Genomic DNA, 17326 nt, shown 5'->3' on the forward strand with positions numbered 1-17326 from the left:
TGGTGGAAAAGGGAAGAGAGAGAAAAAAAGAGAAGGACTACAGCCCACTCCGTCTATATTGACGCCCCTGCCTGAAAATTCAGTCACCGTCTTCCCGATTGGGTGCGACACTGGATTCTGCCATGCTTTCTGCCGGTCTATTAGGAATTCTGGTTTACGTAGTAAAAAACACTGCATTTTGATCGCAAAAAATCGTACATTTCTGCCTATTTACCGCCTTGATACTCTATATATTGAACATCCCACTTCTTATGCACCTCCCCGTGCGCGCTTTTGTCCCCGTCCATGTCCTCGACCATGTTTTCGACCACGCCCTCGATCACTGCTGCCAGTTCCACCACTACCAGTTCCACGTCCCCGTCCCCGTCCCCATCAGAATTGACGAAGAACGTGATGAAAAAGGGGTAGCAAGAGGGCAGGTTAATGTATGTAAACCAGAATTAGAGTATCAATTTGTTTGATCTTATCTACATGTATATACGAAGTCGTCCAATGTGACAAAAGTGACCCAATTTTATATGGGGTTGATATATAAATTGTAGGTATCTGCCGTCTTGTGGACCTCCCAGGGCAAGGTACAAATCCCCCCACCCCAATACGACGCTAATAATCACGGGGCCAGCCAAACTGCTAGTTCAGTATTAGTTCTTAGTTTAGGATCTTGCGGTTAGCTTTCAGTGGTCTCGGTCGACCCCTGCCAACCCGTTGATGTCTTGGTCGCTACAGGGCACAATGTAACGTTGCGCACTCTCTGCTTTTGATTTTTTTTGAATCTCTGATAATTCACCAAAGGTTGGGCTGACTATGAATTATATGGCTTTAATAATTCAGCGAAATTCGATGTCCACCAGTCACTAAATTCATTTCCAAAGAGGATATTTAGCTATGGAAGGTCATTCCTATATGCCAAGTCTCCGGCATCCTCCGGAGGAAAAATAGGGGCCAAGATGAAAAGAAGATTGCTTCAAGTCACAACATGAAAAAAGCAGCAGCAAATGCTGCGCCACCAAGCACATCAACCGTGGCAAGCGGCATAGCCGCGTTCCAAGTTGGAGTCGGACTCGAAGTGGAGGTCTGCGAGGCGATACCAGAGGTAGCTCCAGAAGTCGTACTACCGGTGGTGGTGACCTTGCTCGTTGAATCATTTGTGGGAGTAGCCTCAGCCTTGCTCGACGCTGACGAAACCTGTGCCGAGTAGTCGGAGGCTGTGAAGCGGACCTCCGCGAAGCAAGATTCATCCACCGTGGACCAGTTGGTCTCTTCGGTCGTCGTGGGGGTAGCATATCTCAATGCTGTGTTGGTGAGCAATTCCTTGTAATATCTCATGTCGTTAACGCAGCAGTAGGCGCCTTGTTCGTCGATAACCATGCCGCCAGCGCAGCATTTGGTCCCGTGGAATGTGTTTGGGAGCCAGCCTAGCGGGCACTCGGTTTTTGCAGCGTTCGAGGCGATGGATAGCATTGTCGCTAGGAGAAGAGGTTTGAGGAATGTCATTTTGATTGTGATGTTGAGAACAGTGGGTGCGGAGATGTTCTTGGAGAGTGAAAGGATGAGAACGGGCTCAAATTTTGATTCAAGATGGCAAAATTAGGATTCTTACGGTATTCCTAAAACAATGAACATTAGGAGCTCCTAGAGAAGGGGGTCTCGTCTCAGCCCTAGAGGATCGTACTAATGACCAAGAGAAATATTCTATAGGTTGATCTGTCGAACTACCCCAAAAATGGGGGCGAGGGGAAGCTACTCCAACCAATAACATCGATACCAGTTCCACCTAGTCAAAGCTAATACCCGGGTAATTTGCCCAATTAGTCTTTTCTCCGTACTTCGATAGTTAGGCCTCCATTTCATGCCTTGTAAGCCCAGACCTCTGCTCTCACACTCGGGGATGACCTTGTTATTTTCCTTCCACATTAAACTACTTTATGCTAACTTATCGACAAATTATGAGTGTAGAAATGCAGGTAAAAACCATTACAATATCACCAATAACTTGCTCTAGCTCAAGTGCGAGCCACAAATATATATTAGTGAGCTTATTGATATAGTTGGTCCCGATCAACTCCGTACCTCCATAGCCTAGGGGTCTTTTTATTATCGGATTCGATCTATCCTTTCCACCGAGACCGAAGAGCCATCCCTTCTGTACATGCTATCGTACATCGCCGCTGCAGGTAACCAAACCAACATCGGAACCATCAATCGTCTTATTGGTACCAAAGAAGCTGCTCATGATAGCCGAATTAACGGAGGTACTCAGCTGTTGGCGACGAGGCTGGCGGAGAAGCTAAGATTCAGCAAAATCGTGATAGGACAAAGAGTTCCAAGGCTATTCATCATCTCACGCTCTAGTTTTACTGAGGCTGAGGAGTTCTCAACATTCGAGTTTGATGTTGAGGTTGACAAACCGACTCATCTGGTCCCTTAAAGCCGAAAGACATGCCTGCACTGTCAGAACGTCACTCTAGTCCAGTGATTATATAATTAAATATAAATTACTAGTTGTTGAAATCTACAGGTAGGTAGATGAAGCCGCAATGTATGCATTATTGTGCATGGACGTATGCTTAGAGAAGATGGAGGGAAGGGAGAGAACTAGTCTACATCTAAAAGTAAGCTAAGTTAATAATGAATATTGATTGAATTAAAGTATTAAACTTGTAGGTCAAGCATCTAAACCAAATACAACACAAGGTATCAAAACAACATATGCTATAATTAAAGGTAATAATACAGGCTTTTTGCAAGATGAAGGCAGATTGAACTTTCCGTATCAGTGGCAGAATGATTTGCCAGATGATTTGTCAGATGATTTGTCAGATACTTGAATATCCATCCATGGATGGGTGGAATTTAAGGTTCTCATCAAGCATACCACTAACACGTATTCGGTAATAATGTTGCGAGATGTGGGGCAGTTGGGACTGCATACCAATCTATGGACTCCCCGGGTACCAACAATTGTTGCTCAGCGCCCCGTATTGAAGGTAAACCTCGTTTAGTTGATACCGGTGATGAAAGCTGGCTGGCAGGAACGTAGTAATGGATGGTTCGGGTTCTAATTTTGTCTTGTTTCCGACCGTTACTTGTCCGGATGGTGAAGCTGCCGCATCCGATCCATATATCACACCATAGTCGCTTGATCTCCAATTTATAAGCGAGTTGTGTTACAGGTATAAATATTCCATAACAAACCTCAGGTTACAGTATTTCACATCTCACTCTCTCCATCCGGTTGCAAGAATGGATACAAGAAAGTACGGTTCGAAATTGGTGGGGAAGAACATTTTGGTGTTTGGTGGTACTTCAGGCATTGGTTACTGTGTCGCAGAAGCGGCTCTTGAGCAGGGAGCGAGTGTGTTTATCTCCGGTTACAATCCAAATAAACTCCGGTCTGCTGTATCAAACCTCCTTGAGGCATATCCAACAGCAGCTAATCGACTGAACGGAAAGACATCTGACCTATCCGTGGCGGAGAAGCTCGAGGAAAACCTCACTTCATTTCTGGCCGCAGCCACGGAGACCTCCAAGATCGACCACATTGTCTTCACCTCTGGAAATGACCTCCACATCGGTCACGTCTCCAGCATCACGATTGACCAAGTTTATGCTGCCGGCGCCGTGAGATTCTTTGCCCCGATTATCCTCGCCAAACTTTCTGTCAAATTTCTTCGACCCGGGCCAGAAAGCTCCATTACGTTCACCGGAGGAGCGGGGTCGCAGCGTCCGCCTCCCAATTTCGCCATCGCAGGAGCATACACTGCAGGATTAGAGGGATTGGCCAGGGGCCTTGCGGTGGATCTAAAGCCCCTGAGAGTGAACGTGGTTGCAGTCGGCGCTGTGCATACAGAGATGTTGGACAAAGCTGTACGCTCGCAGAGCGGGCTACTTGAAGCCTTCGAATGTCAAACAACCGTTGGGAAGCTTGGCAGACCCGAGGACGTCGCTGAAGCATACATTTATGTGATGAAAGACCACTTCATCACGGGGTCTACCATCGCAACAAATGGAGGATTTCTTTTGGCCTGAGCCATTTCGCAGTCCTGAACCTGCGGAACCAAACTGTCAAGAAGGTGTACCAGCCCCAGATTTCTATGAGGAATGTAGTAGTCATGATTGGAGATATTCAGCCAACAAAATGCCAAGCCGTGCCATGGATGATTTTGATTTGCCCCTTTCGCAAGGATACACTCTACGTGTGCTTTAGTCACATTTGGGGAAAGCAGTATTTAGTTCGGCTTACTAGTACTACAGGATTTGGCAAGGACCCAATTCAAGTAGGCTGCTACTCAATTAGGATGGGCTGGAACGATAGATATACAAGTCCATGATTTTCAGTGATGAAATTGTAGGCACTACACTGGGCCGCTCACAGACGAGTTAACCTTCCGCTTAGCTAATGTATCTGATGGCAGTACACCATGTATATCTGGCTGGAGCCACTTGGATGCTGCATATAAATGAACTTTAATACCAACAGTGGCCGTTCGTACCTCCAGATCAGTTAACTAACTAGTTACCTAGGTAGTTAGTAGGCTGTGGATTCATATGCTTATCTAAGAAGTGCGTCGCCATAGTCCTTCCCCTTAGGGCAGCTTAATCAATGGCAAGGTATATGGAGAAAATGTCGTAATTGTCACCCTTTTGCTCGATATTCGGAACCCATCTTGAGAACGCCGGTGGGGCCTAGGAAGTCAAGATGAAACATAGCCCTAAGGCTCCTGTGCCCCTCTTCTAGAAGTACGTATTGTGAAATTACCGGCCGGCGGTATTTACAGCGAAGGTGCTCTAGTGTGAAAAACTTTGCCTGTTTTCTTGAATGTGATGCTTTTGGTTCATAGATTTTATTCCAACAGGTATTCTAGCACACGTGTTATGATACCATCAATGCCTAGGTGATAAATGGCTACCTTAAGCTCGTTCACGATTCGTGTAGTCTATCTGGTTGATTGGAACGCCCCCTCGTAGCATGCCAATACGGTCACCGAAGAAGCCACAAGTTGTACTCAATTGAATCCGTCTTCTCAGCCGCTCACCCATTACTAGTCAATACGGATATTTCGGACCTGGCATCTCTTTAGGCAGCAATGTCTGTATACATTTAAAGTCATCATTCCAAGCACAATACGCCTTTTTACGCCAGTCATGATCTTTTCCTGACTTGGCCAAGAGTTATGGCGCCAGGTCGACTTCGAGTGTTTGTGGTGCTTGTATTGGTACTCGTTTTTGCCCGTCTATCAGCTCCTTCAGTTCAGAGATTATACCACCTTTTCCGACTACCGCTCATATGGCCTAACTCTTCGGCTAGAGCGATTATTTCTCAGCAACGCGACCATTTTGATGTGACCTTTTCCTCATTCCCGGCCAATTACTCTACGGAGGATGCGGGCTTCAGTCTGTTGGTTCCAGCGAGACTGCATCATATATATCTCGGCCCAAATACTCCGCATGCAGAATGGCTTGCAGCCAGGGCCGATTGTCTCAAGCAGCATGATTCGTGGGAAGCTTTTCTCTGGAATGACAGCAATGCGCCGCAATTCGTGGAGGAGAATTATCCTCACCTCTATGATATGTGGAAAAGCTATCCGTTCATTGTCCAACGTGTTGACGCTCTACGTTACATGGTGTTGCAGAAGTATGGAGGTATGTTACCCGTGAGGTTTGGATATTTCCACCCAGACTAGTGAATTGACGATTAACCGGTATTAGGTGCTGTTCTTGACTTCGACCTGGCCTGCAAACGCTCACTTGAGCCTCTTCGTCAGTTCAACTTCGTCGCACCGGCTGCCCATCCTGCGGGCTTTTCGATTGGCATGATGCTTGCCTCACCCAATCACCCTTTTGTCAAATCCCTGGTCAACAGTTTACCTAATTTCAATCATGCGTGGCCGTTTCTGTCATATGTGACAATCATGTTCAGCACTGGCTGCCACTATGCTTCGTGGGTGTCTCCAATGATCTACGAATCATCTGTATTGCTACTGACCAATTATTCTCTGTGCAGGACCGTTTATACCCTACAAAAAGACCGATCGGATCTTCGCATTCTCTCTGGGACTCCTGACAACCCAAATATGCATATGTTGAACGGATTTGTCGATACTCCCCTCTTCCGCCATCTTGGCTCCTCCTCGTGGCACAACAAAGACGCCCGTCTGATCCTTCTGCTGAAGGATATCGAGCTGAAAATGACATTCCTTGCCTCTGTAATTGTCATTGGAGTCTTGGCCTCACTGTTCTTGTGCTGCCGTTGGGCGCGACATCGTTTGTCGTCACGACAAGACGTCGAATCCAACTTACGAATTCCTTCCCTCAAGTATATGTAGGCAGACATTTTTCTATGTATTATACTTATTTGTTACATACGTGTGATATTTTTGACTTTCTATTCCAAAATCAATTTATACATTTCTTTTCAAGTACATGTAAATCATGACATAGAAACCTTCCATAGAAGAGTTACACACCATTTATTTCATTAATTGCGTGCTCTGGATTATATCTAATGCTATCCAATCCTTTCCAGTGTGTTGAACCACATGTAACGGCTCACCACTAAGTACAGTACTCTGTCCCAAGAATACTGGCTCTCATGTTGACCAAAGGCAGCTCGTGATTCAAGATATGTCTGCCACGAGCTCACCAAAAGAACCCTCTCCTTCCCCGTCTTCCGCACGAGTGATCGACCCACGCTATCAGGGTTCGTCGCAGGTATAAGGAGGGCTTCGATGATCTTCCATGAGAACGGGACGGTGGAGGGTATCAGGTCGATCAAAGATGAGTACTTTCGTAGGAGCGAAATACTTTGTAGCGTATACGCGGGGGGGTACATACTCGTTGGTTGCAACATAGCTCCTGGATTGTTAGATGTCAACCGACGTCCATCAGATTCAAAATTATACGGTAATGATGTCGGGACAGGGAGCAAGGCAGGCCAAGTTACAAACGTACCTTATGCCGGCACTGACAGCTCTATGGTTGATATGACCTGAGATTCCACCTTGATCGAATGACATGATCTATTCATCGATATTAGGACATTGTTTTCTGTTGGCTCATTGTTCAAGAGATACTGACCAAGTCCGCCTTCCATTTCTTTATGTATGGTGCAATGATATCTTGAACCAAGTTCTCATCCCACCATTTCTCCGGATTATCCTGAAGGTCAGGATGGTTTAAAACCACGCAGTGATCCTGGGATATTCCCAATGCAGCACAGCTCTTATGAATTTCTGTTTGGCGTTGTTCACCAATGCCATTGTAGTTTCCTGGTTATTCAAACATTAGATCATGTTGCATTACCTAATAAAGAGGCGCCAGTTACCCTAGTCCACTTACCAGAGGAGATCACCAACAGTGAGCGTGTAACATGTGGATCGTGTCGATGATAGAGAATGCTGGGGCTAAAGAACAGAGTTTCATCATCTGGATGCGCAATAATGAGTATCGGCCGGCGTGCATGTCGAAATGTGTCAGGAACAAGGCGTGGATCATCGGCCAGATAGTAAGCAAGAGTGAAATACAGAAGAAGCGACCATATTACGGCCGCGCTGGCTAAGGTGGCTACGATAGCGGGCCAGCGTTGTGTGAGAAGTCGGCGCACTATTCGCTTAAAGAAACGAAGTGAAATCATCTCATTAGGGAAATAGCTGTTAAGGGGAAAGGACTAGGCGTCAGGAGTACGTTCAGTAGGATCAAGAGAGATTGTTTTGACAGCCCCAACCCTGTTATGGTGAGATGTGGTATTTTACCATTCAATCCCCTCCAATTTCCCTTCGTTTAATTATTTTAAATTTCAGCAGTCGGTCTCGGTGTGTTACTGCGATGGTTTTTCGAAGTTGCCTACAGGATTCAATATGTCTCAGGTTGAACCGCAGCACGAGCACCAATAGTCCGCCACGACCACCATGCCCATCGACTTCTTGCCTTCGATAGTTTATGGAACGTTACTATAACGGATTAATACAGTATTACAGCCCGGTACCCAGACATTCAGTGGGTCCCTGTTCCATACAGGTATGGCTGACAGCAAATCACAAAATGGGTGCCTGGAGCCCTGACCCACTTGATCTTCGCCTCTAAATCTTATATCCCTCCCCGACCAATCAATGACCGAGGAATGTCATTGCCTATATAGCTAAGCTCTTTCAACCGTCTTTAAAGACGACTTAACCACAGTGAGCATGGCTTGCGAGCCTTGCGAGGAAGGCTCGCAAGGCTGAGGCGGTATAGATATTTCTTTTTGGAGGAATAGTTGCGAGGAATCGGTCTTTCTTCAGGTTTCAAAAATTCAAAAGCCCCTGAGAAAACACGAGCACCTGGCCGGCTAGCTTGACCTTTTTTATTCTATCAGAAATTCTGACCCCCTCCAATGATCCATAGTAGATTTCAAGGCCCCTGCTCGTTCGCATCCGATATATACATTCTCATTATTAAGCTTCTGCCTCAACAGAATAGGGTAATACACGAGCCGGAGCCACGCATCCATACTATCCATTTTGTATAAAATATACTGCTGGTCCAAAACCTCCAAATATTTTATACAATTTGTTTACCCAATGTGTAGCCTTCTTTATAGAGGGGTATGGTGTATTTTGAGTTCACGCTTGGCGGTCGTTGAATAGGCCTGAAATGGGCAGGCCAAGGTTAAGGTTGGCACAGAATATTTGCTACAATGGGACCGATGGGCCTAGTCACTCCGTCGCTGTATCCTTTTATAATATACATATTAACCCGGATAGTGTCAGATATGAGCTAAACCAAGCCAACTGGAACCCTGATACGCTCAAACCCATCTTGACCAGGTATTCTCTCTTCAACCAGGACTTCGAGTCCACGACGTCCGCAAAAGCCGTCATTTCCAGCTTCGCGTTTCGTCGTCCGAACCTCACCCTGCTGTCCTTCACCATCGCCCGGTACCCAAACAGTATCAATGACCTTTTGGCCAAGTACCTCGGTGCGGCGAGGGTTGTATCGAGGAAATCCGAGCAGATGGTTCAGTGTGTTGTGGATGAATGGATACAGTTTCTCGAAACGTCGAGTGGTCCAAAGCCACGAATAGCTTTTCTCGTCATAAGCGACCCGGACGAAGGGATTAATGTATGATCCCGAGTCTTTGGATTCGTCCGAGATCAGTGCTGCACTCTGTATATCCGCATGAATAATACAGCACTCGGAAGCATCCCAAAATAGCTCAGAGTCTGCGCGAAATCGAACTGGATTCAGACCCTGGAAAAACCGGGCATCAAATGCAACCATACCACCCCAACAGCTGCGGACACGGACGGCATCTACACCGTCTAGTACGTCTTGTCTACTCTGCGCCCTCCCCGTGGTAGTAAACCAAGGATAGAAAGGAAGGCCAATTCCATAGCCTTGTAGGTCGCGAGTTGCGTATGTGTCGTAAAACTTGAAGGCGTTACTGAAGTCCACTGCACACGTAGCTCGGTATTGGGCTACACCATTGGCGTCGGCGTTGGTGCAGAACAGAAGCTGTAAGGTTTCGACGGGGTCGAAAATAACATCATTCAGATATAAAAGTTTGTCGTATGTCGTATTGCCATTTTGTAACGGTTGCAAAGCACGGTTTCGGACTTCAGCCAGGTAATCAATACGCCTGATGCGCGTTTCTCCTGGGATGCTCACTCTCGGTAGTTCTCCTAAACCAAGGCCTAGCTCTGACACAATGGACTTGTCGCACGTCACTTGGTTTGCTAGAGCGTGAAGGGCATTTTCGCCTTCTTGTCCACTGTTGTTTTCGTATATGCTGAGGAAAACATTTTGCTCCCCGAGAATTTCAATGAGCTTGAGAAGGGCCTGTCCCCATTGACCTTTTGCAATTTTCCCCTGGGGGTCATAAAGAACAGCAGCAATAAAGACCTTCTGGTTCTCGATGTTACCGCGTCCTTGAAATCCGCTTTTCTGCACTCGGTTTCTGAGCGTCTGGTAATGTGGCGGTAAGTGTGTATATGATGGCCAAAACAGTGCAGTCAGGCAGATCAGCAATAGAAGTCCGCTGACTGTGACATGAATGAAGAAACGGGCTCGGCGCCTGATTCTCAATCCAAAGAGCACACCCAATGCCTGGGCTAAGATGAGAAAAATGCGGATTAACAGCCCGGTCAGCTTTTTTCTTGTCGAACGTAGAGTGAAGGTGTGATGTCGCCATTCAGAACCATGTCGATCGCGTTTTCTTCGGCCAAGTAATGACTCGGAGTCAAGCTCGCACTCATCAGACTCGACGTTGGCGGGCATGTTTGGGTGTGTGATGGGAAGTCAGGAGAGGAGAGAGAGAGCAATTGTATTGGTAACTGCTAACTGCTAACTGCTAACTGCTAAGGGAGAAGGGAAAAAGAAGAAGAGGGAGAGGAGACTACAGTCCTGTCACATAGGGTCAGGTGACACCTGCCACAACAGTATGTCCCAGCGCTGCCTGAATCTGGGTCGTGGTCTTGAGCAGAGTCCGATTGTCCCTATGGTGTTTTGGCCAAGTGGTTAAAGCGGCGCAGCAGCCTAATTTACTGACAGAAATCTGTTTGTATTGCAATGTATGGTACAGTATAAATTACAAACATTGACAACTCTAATTAAAATATCAAAACCCGCTAACTATTTCAACAATCTATGCAGACATCGTATGCAGCTTGGATACTAGCGCTAATCTCAAAAAATCCAGTTATGAGGCACTTTTGACCAATCCCTGCAGCGCCCGAAAAAGGTGCGACAAAATTTGCCATACTCAACTAGAACGCTAGTCTTTCTCCAGGACCCCTGGGCATGGTGAATTAAGCGAGCGGAAGGATCTGTAACAGGTTTCGAGCCCATGTTTCCATATTGACCTCTTCCTGGGCTTCAATTAATTAGTACATGGACATGCCAGGGTACCCGAGAAAGTCTGGCGGCACTGAACATACCTGAATCCGGTAATAGGCAGGACGAGAACATCGCCCACTAATTTGCTAAGCCCTCCATCGGTTAAACCGGATAGAGCATTCCATCGTAGATCCTGGTCGGTTTCCAACCACTCTCGAGCGGCGTCCGTGAATGCGACTGGGCCGGTGAGGTTTAATGGGTCAATATCATAGAGAGCCCTTTGAGATGAGTATGATTGGAGCTGCCCTCCATTTTTCTCGGAAACCGCCTGAACGATTGCGAACAGACGGGTAATAAACAATTGCAGAATAGGGTGCCCGGGCGCCCAGGCAAATGACCATTGCGTTAGTTGAATAGGGTAGAAGTATCCCATAGCCCAGTAGAGGTCACTTTCAGGTAGGCAATCCGCCTCGAGTCCAACGATAGCTTTGACGGGCTCAGTTGAATTGTACGCCTTGCCAGTCTCCGGATCTTGCCAGGGCTGTAGATCCGCAGGAGCAACCCATTTTGACGGAGGTCGAGTGGGCTCGGTGTCCATATCACCATACTGTCTTCAGTCAATCACCTGAAGCAACTGGACAAGTCCAGTCCTGGGTAAGGGAAGGGAAGGGCTACTCACGATGCCTCCAATCCATTTAGAAACCAGGACACGAAACACGTCTGATCGCTCCACATTGCTCGGCAGTGCATAGAACAGGCTCTCTATCTCAGGCGCGAAATGTCTCATGAACAGAGCCATGCCATTATCATCCCACAGAAAGTAGGCCATGTTGCCATTGTCAACGCCTGACAACCATGTTTCCGCGCTCCGGCGGAATGTCTCCGGCCATTGATCGTAATTTGTATCCTTCCATGTTTGATGGATTATGAGAGGTATAACAGAGTGCGGAATTTGCCTCTCTGGAAGGGATCTGGATGCGTTGAGAGCCAAAGTGGCCGCATCAATGATGTTCTCAACAGTAGCGTCAGATCCCTCTAGCCAACCTGGTGGGATGTACCAAGCTGCTGCGGTTAGCAAGAACACGGCCTGTGTCGTCAAATGTGAAATGCTAATTCGTACCTCCGCCATCTCCAATCTGGCCAGCGACGTATCTTGAAAGCAGCGGGTATTGAGTCACTTCAATTGATGAGTCGTGCCTCTGCCAGTGTAGATGCCAAGTGATGAGAGCAACCAATGCCAATACGAATACCGCCCGTCGCCGAAACTGCAAGTGCGATTTGGGCCTGTAAAACACACGGAAGGATAAAGGCATGTCTTCTGAAATGAGACCAGTAGCTTCGCATTCACGGCCAAATAAAGCTAGCTATGTGACGACAGGACGCTCAGAAAATAGCATTTGCGGCAACAGGGGGCCTCTGTAGACAAACAGCGAAGACCGAAGATGACTGTGGATATTTCCGGAGGTGAAGGGAGGATGAGTTGGCTAAGCTAAGGCACGTCCCTTGGTCACTCCCCCAGTATCGAGTGTATATTGTCGAACTGAGCGGTGGCATTTTACCACTAAATACAGTATTCTTTGTCGAACAGTATAATATATATATATCAGGCACCAATTTATTAAATCTATACGACTACCTAGGTAATAAGTGGATCCTATAACATACACACTAAAAACGCTAATGAAATGACAGTACGAAATGTATTATGTACGTTACGAAAGGCAGAAACCCTAACAGGGGTGAAAATTCAAATGTGGCTAATTTTGGCTGCCTTACACAAACCTGCCGACGAATTCTCGCACGTGTTCCGTTCCGCGCTCAGACTTGCCTTTTTGGGGAATCAAAATGAGAAGCATGAGTATATGATAGATAGCCATGGAGAAGAGAAATGTAAGAAATCATTTCTCATGAGTCATTCTACGCCTACTACTCGTCCCTGTCCCGCAGTGCGAATCGAGCCTCAAGGTAGTGTCTGCAAAGAAAGTCCTGACTGTTTGATTTAAATGAGGCGTAAAGTTTACGACCATGTATAGAAATGATGTCGTAGCCCATCCTTCTTATTGGATGAAAGATGATATTTCACACTTTGCAAGTGTTCAAGTCATTTCGTTTTTGTAGTATTTCATCCTGTTGGGTAGATGCAGATATTACCACTACGAACCTATAGTATTGATCTGGAAATATCGAGTTGTGTGTAGGAAGAAAGAAACTATCTGAAGGGGCAGTGACTGGGAGCAAACGTCGAAATCACACGCAATCTTCCAACGCGTCCATATCCGATTTTCTTTGATGGGAAGATGTCGACCCAAGCACAGAGGCTAGGACAAGCCCAACTCCGGCCAGCAGCTGATGGTGAAGTTAGCACACTAGCTCTCGCAATTCGGATGGGTCTTCCATAGTCTCACCTGAATACTGATATACTCATGAGCCACAAGTCGAGGCACAAAGACGGCCAAGACAAATCCCAGACCCTGAGCATAATTTTTGGTCACCGTGCTGGTCATTTGCACACACCACGCAACCAGGAAGCCCCCTGACACTTGCAGCACTATGTAGATCCAAACTAGAGGACTGAATCCCGAGAAGAAATGCGTAAAGCTGAACTTTGTAAGCCAGAAAAAGTAAACGAGTGCGAAAGAGGAGCTATAGGCCGCTAGCTGAGCGTTGCAGAGAAAAAGAAGACCGGATTTCTTCATGGTTCTCTCAATGCACAAGCAAGCTAGAGCAACGAAAACTCCTGCGAGGAGCATTGCGAATGCTCCTTGCACCATCGTGTTTGTTTTCAGCTCTTTCGGACTCAATTTGTCCGAGCCGGATCCAAGCTGGGTCAAAAAGTGCCGAGTGTCATCATGGCAATGAAGAGCCAGTTCTTGGGGGCATATCTCTGGTGTAATATCACCCTCGCAAAGAGAGGCGTTAAAATGGTCTTGAGCTGGGACAACACAAGGTAAGGAATAAGGTCAAGATAATAAGCTCCCACACTCTGTAAAATGGTAGCCGCGGTGAAAAGTAATGCCGATACGGTAGCGTCACTGGAAGGACTAAGTAGTATGCCCCGGAGGCTCTCTCGCAGAGATGGGTGTACGCCTGTGTCTGACCACATGACACAAATTGTAGAGAGAGTGAATTTGAATATTTCAATCATGATGATGCCAGATAAAGGCTCAAACCTGCCATGATCTGTAGCCGGCTGCGACTGGACTTTGTGCTGCAACTAAATCTCGTCTTAGCTTTTATAAATCAGGTTTCTGGTCGTCGTACATACTATTATCGATGTCATGTTTTGTAGACCCAACTAAGATGGATATGTTAGGCAATAAGTAGAAAATTAGAATGCATCACTTACCAGTAGGAGAGCTATATACGTCCAGAATTTGACATCCTGGTTGGACCGCAGTCCGAACCACCAACCCATCACTCGGTTCGGAACTTGGCCATGCATGAAGACAGCAAGTGAGCATAGGTACCCCGTAAACAGTCCATCACGCAGTGGGAAGATCTAAACTTTATTGAACTTTCGCCAATGTCCGTAGGACCCGGTTTCCCAAATGTGTTATGGAGCTGCCTAGAGCCGACCGTCATGTGCAGTAGCTTGATTCCCTGTATGGATATTCCTGCGAGATGCCTTTGTTCCGTCCAATTGAGAGTAGTCTATCACGACCTGCAGAGTTATGCACGTTCTGGTCCAATTCTTGCTCTTCCTTTTTTTCATGTACGATAACTACTGTAGGTGTATAGTTTTTTGGCATCGGTTATTGCTTAACGTGACATTTCGTCCGAGCATTTCAAAGCCCGAAGCTTATATTAAGCCATAGGATTTCCGTACATACTAGGACTGAGGGGACCAATTGAACGAAATGATTGAAGCACTAACTAAGGGAACACCGTTGAAGGCGTCTCATACTCTCAGGGGTTATGCTAGGGCTATGCTAGGGCTATGCTAGTATGGAGTGTGGGTATTCCGAGCTGACCCGGTTTACCATACAAAAACATATGCAGTAGGTACCTAAGTGGTTGCTGAATCCCCAACCTAATGTACTCGTACGGAGTACGTTTACCACCCAGGGCTACTAACACGTATTTGGTAATAATGTCGCGGGGCAAGTAGTATCCCGGCCAGGGGTCGGAAACTAATTATTACTAATAATGTTGCCTTAAGATGCCTAGCGATGCCTGATTATATACCGCCTTTTAGCCCCGCTCTTACAGTGTATTGTAAATGAAGTCCCGGGTAATTAACATTGAAGCTATTCCCACTACACAAACCTTTGAAATCTTCCGTTTCTAGGCGTTGAAGCCTCTCATACCATATTCTCCCGACCATCCATATCGCCAATCTCATCGATTCCACTACACTATCTATCCTCATCGACCCCGCCCGTACAAACCCGACCGCACAAATCGTCATCCATCCTCATGTTAGATTTCAAGTACTTTACTTGAAATCTGGGCTCTGTTATGGTAATTCAGGTATTCATATTTTCTGCCGGCAAATATTCAGGCAGATGCAGGCATCAATATTGCTAATATTAGTTTCTGACCCCTTGCCGGGATACACCTTAGCAGGCAAGTGTGGTACACCATGGATTCCACGACCAGCAATTGCGGCTCGAAATGTTTCATATTGGGGGATAGTTCCGTATAGTGGCGAACACTCCCAATCTTACCGACTCACCCTGAACGCTCCTGATATGAGCCACTCTTACGGGACCGGGCTTCAACCAATTTCTCCTGTGCTAGACTCGCACCTGTGGGCTTGTAAAGTGACTACCTTAACAGCCATGCAGCATCGGAATTACAACAAAATAGCGCGGCCATGCGGTCCGTACGACCGAAGACGTACTGGCCACCGTTGCGCGCGTTGCCGTCTGGACCATATCGCGGTGAGTGCGAATATAACATGCAAAGGTGCTCTAGATGCCTAGCCGGTGACCGTTTCTAATCCACCATTTAGTGTGATGGCCGTCGCCCTTATGCCGGCTGCCTACAGAAGCAAATTGTTTGCCAAACCCCTTCAAGCTCACGTTGTGACATGACAGTACTTCGCTACAGGCCTACAAAGCACCTAGGGGCCGTCCGAAAGCCCTTAGTAGACATCTCTTCTCTCTACACTACTTTGTTGTTTGACGCCGTTAACCCTCGTACTCAACCACTTATTGATATCCTCTCATTTGATTCTATTGGTCATCTTTTCCATAACGACGAACTTGTCCACAATGCAGTCCTCGCTCTTGGTGCGATTACGCGAGCCACAAGCAGGTTGATGCCGGCCCTATTCAAGATCTAGACTGTCGTCACCTTAGAGATGAAATTTATACAGGTTTTTGCACCAAAGCCCTTGAAAGCTCCTAACGATAAATTCCTATATGAGTACCTCTGTCTTCGTTTCCGCAATATTACTAAGCATTGCTGAGGTCACAAACCACCAAGCCACTACCTATCAGGTAGGTATGAACCATGGCTGACTCAAATACAGTTAATCACCGACAAATTCAGGATCCGATGGCGCTATTTGTTGCGTCAAATCTATATATATATATATAGTGCGCCCCACAGGACCTGATGGGTTTCCCGGATCCTTCGAAACGGCTCTATTGACATTCTTCCGGCATCTGGATGTTCTTAGAGCTGTAATGTTCAGCGAAGACGTTTCATTAGGAGACGAATGGTGGCATGCTTTTGAATTTAGACAGTTAGCGGCTGATGATGGTCGGAATCACGACGATGCCAATTGGGCTGAACTAATTTTGGAATTTGCTGAGCGCTGGGCAAGGCTACGATTCCGGTAAGTGTTTAAAAACTTTTGAAGTACACTTGATTGATGTTTATCTATATAACTAGCTCGTCACAGTGGTTAGAAAGAATAGAGGACGCCTTGACAATCAGGGGTGAACGTATGATCCATGCCATTGATTATTTCCGGGTAGCAGTCTGGCCTTCTAACATATTGCTGATTATCTTCACCTTGGTGAGGAGATCGTACAGGAAGCAGTAATTTTGGAGAAGACAATCATCAATCATGTCCCCCTAGTCATGGCGCGTCGCTATGGTGGGAGCGGGAACACTCCCATATCGATTATGTCTTATTATTACTGGGGTCTCGTGGGGCCTTCTAGGATGTTCGTTGACCCACGTTGGCAATTACTCCGACAAAGGTTTCACATGATGGACGAATGCGCGATCCATCAGTGTGCCATGGTAACTTTGGCTTGCGTCGAGTCTCGTGTCAACGAAGTGTAACTCGAGGCAATGTTATATGCCCCGACTTTAAGATTAATTGCCCTCGAGACTCGTACTATAGAAGAAAGAAACCGCATCATTAACTCTCCTCGGGGTGTCAGATCTAAGGGATTCAGTAGTACTTCGCCGACCGAAATCCATTTCAAAGCAAGCGAAATCTGGACCTATTCTCAGCCATCCGTCAGCGGTGTGGGATAAAAAAAAACCCTTAGTTGACATTTTGTAGACATACTTTGGTTATTCTTAAAGACTATTAAAAAGCATGCGGATTCTA

At 46.5% G+C, this 17326-nt stretch overlaps 10 protein-coding genes across 10 annotated transcripts; 5 read left to right on the top strand and 5 right to left on the bottom strand.

The window, feature by feature from the left end:
• Positions 1-969: 969 nt before the first annotated feature.
• N7516_010570 (uncharacterized protein) lies at positions 970-1494 on the bottom strand (the record flags this gene model as incomplete). Its single annotated transcript, XM_057223288.1, has 1 exon — positions 970-1494. The coding sequence occupies one exon, from the start codon at positions 1492-1494 to the stop codon at positions 970-972; it is 525 nt and encodes a 174-aa protein (XP_057070509.1).
• A 655-nt stretch (positions 1495-2149) lies between these two features.
• Positions 2150-2428, top strand: N7516_010571 (putative flavin-containing monoamine oxidase A; the record flags this gene model as incomplete). Its single annotated transcript, XM_057223289.1, has 1 exon — positions 2150-2428. One exon carries the CDS (start codon positions 2150-2152, stop codon positions 2426-2428), a length of 279 nt encoding a protein of 92 aa, XP_057070510.1.
• An 815-nt stretch (positions 2429-3243) lies between these two features.
• On the top strand, positions 3244-4029 carry N7516_010572 (uncharacterized protein; the record flags this gene model as incomplete). Its single annotated transcript, XM_057223290.1, has 1 exon — positions 3244-4029. The coding sequence occupies one exon, from the start codon at positions 3244-3246 to the stop codon at positions 4027-4029; it is 786 nt and encodes a 261-aa protein (XP_057070511.1).
• Positions 4030-5174: 1145 nt separating this feature from the next.
• Positions 5175-6326, top strand: N7516_010573 (glycosyltransferase family 32 protein; the record flags this gene model as incomplete). Its single annotated transcript, XM_057223291.1, has 2 exons — positions 5175-5643; positions 5710-6326. The coding sequence occupies 2 exons, from the start codon at positions 5175-5177 to the stop codon at positions 6324-6326; spliced, it is 1086 nt and encodes a 361-aa protein (XP_057070512.1).
• A 182-nt stretch (positions 6327-6508) lies between these two features.
• N7516_010574 (PIG-L family deacetylase) lies at positions 6509-7633 on the bottom strand (the record flags this gene model as incomplete). The annotated part of the gene is made up of 5 exons (XM_057223292.1): positions 6509-6784; positions 6819-6855; positions 6952-7019; positions 7078-7268; positions 7339-7633. 5 exons carry the CDS (start codon positions 7631-7633, stop codon positions 6509-6511), a joined length of 867 nt encoding a protein of 288 aa, XP_057070513.1.
• Positions 7634-8754: 1121 nt separating this feature from the next.
• On the bottom strand, positions 8755-10254 carry N7516_010575 (glycosyltransferase family 69 protein; the record flags this gene model as incomplete). Its single annotated transcript, XM_057223293.1, has 1 exon — positions 8755-10254. One exon carries the CDS (start codon positions 10252-10254, stop codon positions 8755-8757), a length of 1500 nt encoding a protein of 499 aa, XP_057070514.1.
• Positions 10255-10662: 408 nt separating this feature from the next.
• Positions 10663-12125, bottom strand: och3 (glycosyltransferase family 32 protein; the record flags this gene model as incomplete). Its single annotated transcript, XM_057223294.1, has 4 exons — positions 10663-10849; positions 10914-11419; positions 11492-11874; positions 11933-12125. 4 exons carry the CDS (start codon positions 12123-12125, stop codon positions 10663-10665), a joined length of 1269 nt encoding a protein of 422 aa, XP_057070515.1.
• A 934-nt stretch (positions 12126-13059) lies between these two features.
• Positions 13060-14254, bottom strand: N7516_010577 (uncharacterized protein; the record flags this gene model as incomplete). Its single annotated transcript, XM_057223295.1, is given in 5 exon segments — positions 13060-13158; positions 13218-13694; positions 13712-14026; positions 14078-14107; positions 14159-14254. The coding sequence occupies 5 exon segments, from the start codon at positions 14252-14254 to the stop codon at positions 13060-13062; spliced, it is 1017 nt and encodes a 338-aa protein (XP_057070516.1).
• A 1339-nt stretch (positions 14255-15593) lies between these two features.
• Positions 15594-16099, top strand: N7516_010578 (uncharacterized protein; the record flags this gene model as incomplete). Its single annotated transcript, XM_057223296.1, has 2 exons — positions 15594-15695; positions 15767-16099. 2 exons carry the CDS (start codon positions 15594-15596, stop codon positions 16097-16099), a joined length of 435 nt encoding a protein of 144 aa, XP_057070517.1.
• A 79-nt stretch (positions 16100-16178) lies between these two features.
• On the top strand, positions 16179-16670 carry N7516_010579 (uncharacterized protein; the record flags this gene model as incomplete). The annotated part of the gene is made up of 3 exons (XM_057223297.1): positions 16179-16260; positions 16357-16597; positions 16664-16670. The coding sequence occupies 3 exons, from the start codon at positions 16179-16181 to the stop codon at positions 16668-16670; spliced, it is 330 nt and encodes a 109-aa protein (XP_057070518.1).
• Positions 16671-17326: the final 656 nt, after the last annotated feature.

The sequence above is a fragment of the Penicillium verrucosum genome, assembly GCF_028828655.1.
Source record: "Penicillium verrucosum strain IBT 35672 chromosome Unknown utg000004l_segment0_segment0, whole genome shotgun sequence".
Lineage (NCBI taxonomy): Eukaryota > Fungi > Ascomycota > Eurotiomycetes > Eurotiales > Aspergillaceae > Penicillium > Penicillium verrucosum.